This window comes from Carassius gibelio, chromosome B11 (genome assembly GCF_023724105.1).
Source record: "Carassius gibelio isolate Cgi1373 ecotype wild population from Czech Republic chromosome B11, carGib1.2-hapl.c, whole genome shotgun sequence".
Lineage (NCBI taxonomy): Eukaryota > Metazoa > Chordata > Actinopteri > Cypriniformes > Cyprinidae > Carassius > Carassius gibelio.
In genome coordinates, this window is record NC_068406.1 from 11,949,012 (window position 1) to 11,961,810 (window position 12,799).

A 12,799-nucleotide genomic window follows, 5' to 3' on the forward strand; every position below is an offset into this window, starting at 1 on the left:
GAATGCAAAGTGCTTTGCATCTTGTATAAGCATTATTAAAATATTTTTTTTTATTTATCATTTTTATTCATTTAAAAACTATAGGTTTTTTTTTTACAGAAAGATCTAAAAGTGCAGTTATTTAATGGAAATCAAAAGCATTTAAAGTGTGAAAAATATTAATTGTAACATTCTAATATCCTACAGTCTCTCCCTTGTTGTTCACCTTGTTGCTCAGGAATTGTTTTCTTTGGCCAGTCACCTTTAAAGACACTACGCGTGAGTTCACCTCACTTCAGTCAATACTGCGCCAGAATGCCCTAAAGATGTGGCACCTGTGGAAAGGTCTGAAGTGGCACAACAACACTGAGAACCTAGTGGACCCTGGTAAATGGAAAGATTAGAATGTATAACCATTCCACGAACTGAGATTCACTGTAAAGCGCTGCCTGCTTTTCAGTAAGCCCTGCAGGGATGTTTTGGGCGATTTGTTTGCAAATGTATCTCTGGCGATTTAGTCAATTCTCACCGAGGAGACATAATTCATATTTGAAATGAAATGCGCTGGAAGCATAAGATTCGGAAATCAATAGCTTGTTGCTCAATAGTGGGTTTTGTTTCTATGTTTTGTTCCTTTGAAAGCCAGCATGCTTTCATTGCTGAATGTGTCGCTTGTCATGTCTGAGTTTAATATGTGCACCCTCGGTCAGAAACTCCCCCCTGAGTTGTTCACTTTCTAGCTTGATTCACTGGGTCATGTAGAACCTTTGATTTCACTGTTGCGCCATTTATATCTGCGGGGTTTCCAAAGCACGCTGTCGCAGTGCTTGTGTGTTTGTTGGTGTGTGGAAGGCTAAGAAAGGGATTTGAGAGCATGGCCTGTGGGGAGAATGAGTCTTGTGCTTTTTTACAATTAAGTTGTTTCTTGCACATTTTGAATTTCTGGTTGAGACAAACAGTTTGCAGGTTGACAGGAAGTAGGTCAGCTCACCTTATTGTTCTCGCACAGGTCAATGTAATAGAAATTATCCGTGGGTGTAATGTGTATGTATAATGAGTCGTATCGACTCTATACTGACCATAACTGAATCCATTTATTTTTTGTGATCTGTATAATCAGTCATTTTATTCTTTTATTATTCAAACAGGACAGTGGAGAGATGACAGAAAAGTATTGGGTAGAGAGAAGGGAGTGGGATCGGCATTGGACCTCAAGACGGGACTCGATCTCGGGTCGCCGTGAGCACAGATACGCTGTATATGTCGGAGTGCTACCCATGAGTTTTTAAAGATTTTAAACAATTTAAAGTGTTTTAAATCAACACTAGTCGTCAAAAAATGAACACTAGGATATTTATATATTAACATTAGCCTAGATTAATAAATGCTGTAAAAAAAAAAAAGTAGTTTTATATGGTTACTTACCTACACGTCATTACAAACCCGTAAGACTTTAGAGCAAAAATGAAGATATTTTTTATGAAATCTGAGAGATTTCTTACCCTGCATAGTCAGCAAGAAAACTACCATGTTTAAGGTTCAGAAACAAAGTAAGGACATTGTTAAAATAGTCCATGTGACAGCAGTGGTTCGACTGGTTTAATTTTATGATGCGACAAGAACGCTCTTCATGCACAAAGAAAACAAAAGTATTCAACAATTCCTCTCTGCCACCATTCATGAGTGTAGCACATTGCATAAGAATAGTTGAAGTTGCGCAAAGTTTCTTGTTGTAATTCTAACTTAACTCATTATCAACTCGCCTGTTAAGTTATTTTGAAGGCTCTCCACCTTCCATACAGTGGTAGTTCATAATGACCACAGCTTGAGTGTTCCTTCCACTGACAAAATAACATTGTTCATGCTTGGAACAACATGATGGTGAATTTTCATTTGGGGGCCAACTATTCCTTTAACAGTTGTCTTTAATTTCCTTTTGACCCACTGACTGGCTACTCAACCCCACCTCCAGGAATTCGTCCTGATTTCTCTGTATGTCAGGAGGAGGTCTGTCTGCTTGCATGAGTCTCTCCGTCTCTCCCGCCAGGCTTATTCCGGTCATCGACTCTTTACCAACAGAGCGGTCAATACCAGCCCGCTGAGAGACTGAGTAAGTGAGCCCTGAGCAAGAGACTGACACCATCCGACTCACTTGATCCCTGGAAGACCACTGGCCCACTGAGCTAAAATGAGGGTTTTTTGGGGGGTCTAAAAGAGCAAGATTAGCTGCTCAGTCCATAAAAAAAAGGATTACATGCCCAGCTATTTAAAAAAAAAAAAAGGGCTCTAGTTTTATGTTCTGTCATTGCTGTGGGGGATTTGGCTATTCATTAAAGGAACGCTGAACCTGGAGTAGGGAAGCTATATTAACTGCTTAGGCCAAGTGACAATTGGAGCTGTGAAAATAATTGGCCCTTGTTTCAAGTGGCTATGAATCTTCTCTTATTGTGAAGCATTGCCATGTTTTCGCAGCTCGTGAGGGAACAGAAAGCTTATGTTTTCAGACTCTATGGCTGCCTCAAGAGCAATGTGTTTGTGAACAAATTCTGCTGCTTTCAGTTTCTGTAGCAGTCGTTTCTATAACGTCTGCTGGAAAAGAGATCAACAAGAACATCTAAAGGTACAACTTTAAGTGTTTATTCCCAGTAATGTCTTTGATTTCATTGATCTTGTTAGACGTTTCAACTCAACTTGCTATGCAGGTTTACACTGTGTGCTAACCAGACATGAAATGACAGGAAAGGCATTCAATCATGAAACTGATCCACCAATCAGAACTGTTCTGCCTGTTTGTGAACTAAAGCAGATATTGCTAGGTCTGCAGCTGAAGAGCATAACATTTAAAACGCATACACTGAAGTATCTGACTTTTTTCCTGGCTTTTTTATGGTTGATTGATTGAGAAGTTAAAAATGTTAAAACCAACCATATCTGGGTGATTTGTAAAACCACCTCCGATATTGTTTTATCAACATTTAAACTCAAAAGGTGAAATGTGTTCCATGCTTTGAAGAAAAAAAAAGACTTTTGATGTACTTAAAAAGAAACAGCTGTGATATCTAAGGCAGTCAGTTTTGTGTAACTCATTTGACTTGTCTAGAATTGAGTCACTATTCTAAGGAGTTACTGTCAGACCTAAAACACGCATGCATCTGGAAAATCATCATTTTGAAACTTTATTTAAAGTAATTTATATTTGTCTGTAGGATCATTAATAACTGTTAAAAAGGTTACTTTTTTAAGTTTTAAAATTAAACTTAACCTTTAAAAAAAAGAAACCATTATTAATGATCCTGTAGTCAATCATGTGACTCCATATGTCTTCATGCAAAGAGCACACCCTATAAAAACAGACACATTTTTCCTGGAAGAACATTTTATGATTATGTGGAAGCTCCATTTCATGTGAAATGTTTTGTTTTTTTTTTCAGAAAGAGGTTTCCATTTCTATAGGATGTGATCTTTCATACCAGATTTTATCTCACCCCATTGCATTTAACTATTTACCACTTCAGATATTTTTCTTGCTGATGGAGAATTGCCAGATACGACCAGGTTTTAATGTCTTAAAAAAGTTGACCTACTTCAGTCTATATCACTTACTGCTGTTTTCACTGAGGACGGCAATAAAGCCATAATCCACAGAACAGATGGAATTCCACCTTCTCCATACTTTTAGTGATAAAGTAGATTACTTTGTATTGCTATTCACCTCTAATAGGGTTTCAAATTGTAAATACATAATTCGTTTGCACGAGGATTAGTGTATATCTCAAAACAAGGGAAAACCTAAAAGAGTCAGATATTTTCCAGGATAATGCTGTTAAAATCTAGTGCAAAACTCTTACAGCTAAAACACAGCAATCTCTTAAAAGTATGTCGAGCTTCAGCGCCCCTAGTCATTTAGATGACCAGGCTATTTTTGAGCATGTTCAACTGTGTGCTCCCTTGGCTGTAAATGTGCTGGGAATGTCCTAGATGTATATACACTCAGCTAAAACTAGACATTTTTGTTTATAAAGCTTTGTAGACATGTCTCCAGCACCCTGGGCCACGATGGAGCTGGTGAACTTCATGTGGTCCTGTTTCTTGAAAGTCTTTATCGCTTTAGGCTGCAGAGGCCCAGTAAAATGAATTAGTGCAGTGGTTAATGCTTCAAAGGCTCATTTTAACGTGCTTGCTAACACCCTCAGGTGCACACCAAGCCTCTGTGGCTCATCATGCCCAAAGCACTTGTTCCTCTTTTGATCTGGTGTACTGTGACGCATGGGTTTTATTTTTGGAGGTTTGAAGTGACTCAGTTTTGGAGGGGTAAAATTGTCTTTTTTCAAACTGGGGAGTTGAGGTTGGTCTTTGGGATTTGATCATTTCAGAGCTTTTTCATTTCCAGAAGTTTCAGGACCAATGGTGACACCAAACTGAATCATAAAATACTAACCGTTTACAACTATAAGACTATAAAAATGTTGCTGATCGCTGTAGCAGATAATTCTTATGGTCAATATTATAAATAAACATTGCCTGTTTTTGTTGAGAGTTTTAATGGTGCTCTGCTAAATAATCACATCAGAATTAAACATAGATTGTTTTGGTAACATTTCTTATTTGTTAATATGTTTAATTTAATAAACTTTTTTTTTTATCAGCGTTGAAAACAGTTATTTTTTTTCAGTATATTTTTGTGGAACCTGTGATAATTATTTTTTTCAACACTATTTGATGAATACAAAGTTCAAAAGAACATCATTTATTTAAAATATAAGTATTTTATAACATTATAAATGTCTTTACTTTCACTTTTGATCAGTTGCAGTATGTTGAATAAAAGTATTAATAAATACTAAATTTTCTAGTGTAGATTGTACTGTGTGTACTTTTTTCTTTTTTTTTTTTTATCTCCATACAATGTGGATGTGTTTCCTGTTTCATACAAATTCAGCACTTGTCCTTCTTTTATCATTGCTCATGAAGTGTTTTGTCACCAGACTCTGTTTGGATGGGAGCGCTGAGATTGTTGATATTGATTTGTCCAGTTTTCGGTGCTTGTTTGGAGAGACGTCGGTGTGAAATGCTTTGACCAACTAAACAGCTCCGGCTGGCTGCTCTCGTTTCATTGTTCTAATTACAACAAGCATAGTTTGGGCCCCGTATGTTTTGCTTTCCAAATGTGTGTCATTGTGTGCGCGGCCTCTGCTCCACAATGGTGTGTCCAGAATGTTGTCTTGAGGGCTTTGTTCGTTGTCCAGTGGGCTCACGCGAAGGCCGTGAGGCCATCCTACATGAGAAAACCCCTCCGGATGATGATGTTCCGTCATTTGTTATTTCAACTATGTTATGGGTTTTCTGTATTATAGAGCACGTAAAGAAATAATATAGTATCTCTGATACATTGCATGTAGCTCTGTTCATAATTCACTTTTTGGTGATTGTTAATTTCATACAGATTTGCTTTACTTTCCCTTTATTTTGCTCCCTAGAACTGAAGCGCATTGTTCAGTTGGACCTGGACCTCAAGTTCAGAAGCAACATCAGAGACCTCTTCCAAGAGTTTAACCGTTTCCCTGCTGAGGCTGTCATTGGAATTGCACGTGAAATGCAGCCAGTTTACAGGTATCTGACTCAGCCCTGTGAATAGTAAAATACAGTAATTGTGCTCACTGTTCTCACATTTATATGCTCCTCATTGTTAAATCTGCTGCATTCGTAACAAAAAGTATGAAAAGAAGCACTGCATGATATATTGGTATCGTATCGGTTAATGCTGAGAATTTTTTCAATGTTTGTTTAATTTGTCGGTATTGGTCAAAATTGGTCATTTAATTGTATAATTGTATATTTACCCAATTTATAATTTTTTGGTTATCTTTGCCATCTAAAATAAATCTTTAAAAATATTAGGATCTTTATAGTTGTTAAATGTTTTTAGAAAATAGAATTAAAAGAAAAATATATATATACATATTCCCTCAATTTATTGCTTATCAGCTATAACTAGAAAATATTTGAATATAATATGCATTCTAATGTCTTTAGAGACATTAGGCGGTGAGTAAAACTGCTTCAAATATCTCTGTGTTATTAACTGATATTAAGCACATCAAGTAAGCAACATGCGATGTTGTCATCAAACTGCACTTTTCCACATGTAATGTTACAGCTTAAAAAAAAAAAAAGACGACAAAGTGGAACTTAGTCATTTTCCAAAACCGCTAAGCAAATATATACAGTTTCAGTACATACCACATAGAGACGTTGTTGCTGATGCTGCTCTTGTTAAATTTCAGCCTCTGGATCTGATTCTGGATCATAAATATACGCTGAATCTGACTGTTAGCCATGGTTTGTTTTGGTTGGTTTTGTCCTCACGGTGTCACAGCTTCCAAACGCTCTCAACGCAAAAGCTTACTCGCGCTCGTGATTCTTTAGCTCCGCCCACACGTCACGCCTCCAGCCGGTCATGTTTTTCCGGGAAAAATCGGTACAGACTATCTTTCTCTTATGAATATAATAAAACTAAAGACTTTTTGGAGTTATGAAGGATGCAGTACTACTCTATAGGTACTAAATTAACAGGATATTGAGTGAAAACGAGCATTTCAGCCCCCCCCTTTAAGTGAGGGTTTTTACCCAAGCAAAGTCTTTCAGAACCTGACACCTTGTAATTCTGGACACTCCGGGAAGGTTTCAGTTTTGGGAAACAGTGGCGCTGGAGACTAAATGCTTCCTGACGGTTTCACACCTAATTCTTCACATTAATTCTTAAAACTTTTGCAGTTAACCTGTTTTCTTCTCCACCTATTGTTTTTCTTTGCAGTTTCTGTATTGCATTAGTTTTGAAAATATTTCATGAGGATTTAAGACCTTTCAGTCCAATAATTTTTCATCAGGCTTTCAGCTGTGTGAGCAGCTAGTGTAATTTCTGGATAAAAGAAATAAGCTATGCTGTACTGATGGAAAACTAGTCCCTGTGAGAGTTTTTTTCCCCTCCACAACAGAGTGCAGGTTTTCCACAACAGTTCTCTCACTACACTTACACAAAACCACGTAAACAATTGAGAAGGAGATAATAGTGTAATCGGCCATCGAGGTATCTGTGGTACATCAGCAGCAGGAGAGCTGGGGTTTGTTGATAACATCTAACACCTGTGCCAGCACAATGACCCACAAGGCCACTGTAATTAACTTCTAACTCTTTTCCAAGCCTTCTGCCCGACTGGCACAGGCCTTCCGCTTTGTTTGCGACTTCTCTTTTCCACTGATGCCACATGTTTGATTCTCCTGGCTCTGAGGTGCGTAGATCTTTTGGTGTTGTTGTATTAGTCTCTCTGCAGCTGAGGCAGAAAGAACACACAGCAGGGCTGAAGATAGATACCGCTGTTTCTCTCCAGAACACTTCGTTAGCTGGTGAAGAGCTATTTCATCTAATGTGCATTTTAGCTAATGAAGTAAGACTTAGAAACAAATGATACGCCAGACTTTTTTAGGCTGTTGTGGGTGTAACTATTTTGAGGTTCCTTTCAGAAAGTCTTGCTCATTGGTTTAATTGTTTTGCTGGTTGTCTTTTAGATTTTCTTCTTAACGTAAGTTGGTTGTCATTTATCCAGAGGAACTTGATGAAGCAACGTGATTAAGCAAAAAGCTTTCCAAAACATCAATGATTAGTATTTTTGTCTTGTTTATGGGTAATCTATATACTAAAAATATATTACTAACTAACAATATATATACAGTAGATGGATTACCAACAGTATATTTACAGTAGATGAATTACCAACACTATATTTACAGTAGATGGATTACTAACAATAAATTTACAGTAGATGGATTACCAACTGTATATTTACAGTAGATGAATTACCAACTGTATATTTACAGTAGATGGATTATTAACAGTATATTTACAGTAGATGAATTACCAACTGTATATTTACAGTAGATGAATTACCAACTGTATATTTACAGTAGATGGATTACTACAGTTTATTTACAGTAGATGGATTACTAACTATAGATACAGTAGATGGATTACCAACAGTATATTTACAGTAGATGGATTACTGACTATAGATACAGTAGATGGATTACCAACAGTATATTTACAGTAGATGGATTACCAACAGTATATTTACAGTAGATGGATTATTAACAGTATATTTACAGTAGATGGATTACTACAGTATATTTACAGTAGATGGATTTCTAACTATATATACAGTAGATGGATTACCAACAGTATATTTACAGTAGATGGATTATTAACAGTATATTTACAGTAGATGGATTACTACAGTATATTTACAGTAGATGGATTACCAACAGTATATATACAGTAGATGGATTACCAACAGTATATTTACATTGGATGGACTACTAACAATATATGTACAGTAGATGGAGTACCCACAATATATTTACAGCAGATGGATTACTAAACAATATATTTACAGTAGATGGATTACTAACCATATATTTAATGTAGGTGGAATACTAACAATATATTTACAGTAGATAAATTACCAACAGTATATTTACAGTAGATAGATTACCAACAGTATATTTACAGTAGATGGATTACTAACCATATATTTAATGTAGATGGATTACTAACAATATATTTACAGTAGATAAATTACCAACAGTATATTTACAGTAGATGGATTACCTACAGTATATTTACAGTAGATGGATTATTAACAGTGTATTTACAGTAGATGGTTTACTACAGTATATTTACAGTAGATGGATTACCAATAGTATATTTACAGTAGATGGATTACTAACAGTATATTTACCGTAGATGGATTACTAACTATATATACAGTAGATGGATTACTAACTATATATACAGTAGATGGATTACTAACAATATATTTACAGTAGATGGATTACTAACAATATATTTACAGTTGATTAGTAACTGTAGTGTGTTACGGACTACATGACAAAAATTGTAGTTTGCCCAATTTAGGTAATATAATGGGCTACTTTTTGATTACCTTTTTAAATAGGGTTATTTTGTGCCATATTGATATTAAAATATAAGAATAAGAAAATCTGTCCCATTCATTATAATTAACAACATGAAGTGCATTAAACATTACATTACATAAGGTTTGACATAATGACGTAATCTCTCTTTTTATAAATGTATACATACTTAGATACATTTACTTGTAGAATATATCTGAAATTAAGTCCTTGTTTATATTATTATTATATATTATATAGGGGTGCTCATCTCGTCAGTAAAGCCGGTTCTCTAATCAGCGGTAAATTCCCTCAGGTGCGTGATTTCACATAGAGCAGCTGTTACTACACAGAGCCATTGTTAACGGACTAGTTGCGCAGATATGAGTTGCGCATTAACGATCTGCCGATCTCGATCGGAGCAGCCCTAATATTATATTTTTATTATATAATATATTATACATTTTAGGTATTGTATCATTAATAGTAGTTACTATTTATCCATTCCTGGATTTATACTTCCAGTTGGATTGAACCTACAACCTTTTGGTTACTGTCCCAGACCTTTAAAGTCAACATGAGATTTAATTGCATTGCATTTTTCTTGCATAATTTGGTATACAATAAATTTAATTAGAGAAACCAGTGCTTGTATCCATGAGATCATTAAAATTGAGTGAGGTAGTTGGAAGGTAATAGGTGCTATGCCACGCCACCCTTCTGAAACTTAATGCTACTTTTTGAGGAGATTTATCATATTTAACTCCTATTTTGGTTGCCTGTATGGAATGTGTGAGGCAGGACAGAAAAAGCTGTGTGGAATGTGAAGATGTGCCAGATCTCAGGCTCATTGGAGCTCTCATATCTCTGCTGTTAGCCTCTCCCTTCCACAGGCCTCTGTCCCGTCCAAGGCACAAAATGTTGCCTGGCAGCAAGCCGGCAGTCTGGAATCCTCACTGAGCGAACGGCTCCGAATGAGTGCAAACACCGAGCTGGGAATTGTCTAATCGGATTGAGAGCTTCAGTATGTCAACAATTACACACACCCTTTACCTCCCTGTGGAATTCATACATAAATGGTGATTTGTTCACATTATTGCTTGGCCTGATGAGTAGATTAGTCGTTCTGAACAGAGAAGTCTTTCTAAACACACTGTGAAGACCTTTGCAGTTTTACACTGCTTTGATTTGGTGCAAGTGAGCAACATTGCAAGATCATGTTTTGATGTTGTCTATATGTGGTTTCTTTCGACCAAATGAATGAGGTCTGTAGACATGTCTCAATAACCAAAGGTCTTCCTCCAGCTGTGTGTGGTGGTTTTTCTGCACATTCTGCACACACAGATTTCACGCTATGGCTGCATATTAAATTGCACCATTTGCTCCTGAATTGAAAATCCCCTAATCTGCTATATTCTAATCTTAATATTTGAATATTAAAATCCAGAGAGAGAAATTGAGGTTAAAGGACAAATAAAAGGAGTGAGGACTGCAAGTAAGCCTATTCAGATCTGTGTTGCGCTCCATAATTTCAGCATTTTAATAAGTGCTTTAAACTGGCAGTTGAAGAAAAGTAGTAATTGCTTTTGCTAGTTACCATTGTCTTTATTGTCTTTACCATTGGCTTTTTATTAGTACTTATAGAGCACATATTCTGCATGACCATATTCTACATCCCTATCCTACCAATACCTAAACTTAACAACTACCCTACTAGATATTAATTAAGCAGCAAATTAGGAGTTTGAGGCAAAAGTCATAGTAAATGGTTTGTTAATAGCGAGAATTGGACCCTAAAGTAAAGTTACCAAACTTATAATATAGAAACACCTCATGTGCCTTTTGAATTTGATAACAGTTAGCCTTATACATAATAAAAAATAGAGTAAAACCGTAATATAGTGAAATTTATTTCAATTTAAAGCTGTTTTCTATTTGAATATATTCTAAATGTAAATGAATGTATGTTATTTATTCCTGTGATAGTAGCTTTAGTGTCACAATATCCTTTCGAATTCGTTTGTTTGTTTGTTAGTTATTGTCAATGTTAAAAACAGTTGTTCTGGAAATTGTGATACCTTCTGAATTCTTTGATTAAAGAGTAAATTAAAATAATAGATTACTTTGAAGTCTGTTTTGGTTAATTGAATGCATGCTTGCTAAATTAAAATAAGATTTTAGTTAAGAGTAGTGTTGAAGAGTAGTGATGTTAATAATTACATTTGTGTAATTATCATCTCTCATTTTGTATTTTTATTCATTTTATGTTTGTTAAAAACAAGAGCCCTGAATAGAATCAAATAATTGCAACTGATCCCATTATTTTCTAACTTTAGAAATAAAACAAATTCATTAAATTGCTGCGTTATATAAAATATTATATTGATTATTTTTTATTTAAGATGGCCTTTTAACTTTGGCAGTATTACTTTATATAAATAATTTTTTTATATATATAAAACAATACTTTTTTTTTTACACTGTTGCCAAGCAGGATTTCCAAGACAGTTGGCCACGTGTGCTCTCAGAAATGCTTTGTGATGTCCAGTGTGTTCCTTTTGAACAGTTTTCACTGTGACTGAAGCTTCTGTGCCAGTCTTCTTTCTTCTGATCATACCACTGCTATTGATGTTCTTGCTGTGTGTGCATGCTTGTCCTGGAGAAACCCCTGGTGTTTTGTTGATGAGCACTTGTCCAGCATCAATCGTTTAAGGGGTGTTCTTGTGTCATTTTCTCTGCTGTAAAGCTGTGAAGGGATTGTCTGGTGTCTACATTAATTACAGCAGCAGCATGTCCTGTCTTCAGACTACCATCTAAGGTGCTGTCAGTCTGTGTCACTTTTACACATGTTTAAACACACTTAAACCTCTCGGCTTCATAGGCTATGTTTACTTCTTCCCAAACACCATCACTAAATGTCGTCTTTCCAGCAAGGATTTTGCCATGTTTCCTCAAGCACAAAACAAATCTGCTCCTGCTGGACATGGTTTGTTATTAATCTGGGCATGTGCAGATTTGGCCGTCCAGACCAACTGTCCCTGTGCTCTCCTGCTTGTCTGATGAAGTGTCTAAAAATGGAAAATTAAAAAATGTATGGTAATTATCATTACGTTAAATTATTCTAAAGAGAAGGTGAACCACCCCCCCCCCCCAAAAAAAAAAAAAAACAGTATTTTTGTGTGTGAAGATTATAAAAATTTTTACACCAATTATGACTGTCCAACATTAATTTTAATTTTCACTACAAGAGTTTCTGACTAATATTTTACCTAAAGTTTGCATATTTGCTAAGAAGACAACAATGTCAGCAAAAAGCTTAAAATGAAATATGATGAAAATATTGAAAACAATTTGATGGAAAATGTAATTTTATGGTAAATCATAACATTTTCCTGCAGTGCACTGTATGGAAACACATTCCCACCATGAAAAAAAAAATCAAACATCGGTAATTATAACATCATAGTATGACGTTTTAACACTTAAGTTCACATAAAAGTAAAAATTATGAGATAGTCATTATGACGTAAGTCAAACTTAGGCCAGTTCTGATTTGTCCTAATTCATATTTGTTAGTTTAAATTATGAGACAGAATGTCAAAATAATGAGATACTAATTCATGATGTGTAATATTTTGATTTATCTCATAAATAGAAGTCAGAATTATGACAGAACTATGAGATACTAATTAAGTTTTGTTATATTGGTGATATATTTGAATTTTCTGATTTCGATTTATATGAATTAGTATCCCGTAAGTTAAAATTAGTTTCTAATTTTTTTATTTTGAGCATTTTCATCCCATAAATATCTCAAATTTTGACATTTTTGTAATTATTATGACCATGTATG

General features: G+C 35.3%; 1 protein-coding gene across 2 annotated transcripts in view; it reads left to right on the forward strand.

Annotated features, from left to right (window-relative positions):
- Positions 1 to 12,799, forward strand: part of LOC127968555 (xyloside xylosyltransferase 1) — a 36,861-nt gene that overhangs the window by 9,027 nt on the left and 15,035 nt on the right. For both annotated transcript variants that reach the window (XM_052569836.1, XM_052569837.1), the window contains exon 4: positions 5,457 to 5,589. In XM_052569836.1, the coding sequence (XP_052425796.1) occupies positions 5,457 to 5,589 (133 nt within the window). The remainder of the gene's footprint in view (positions 1 to 5,456; positions 5,590 to 12,799) is intronic.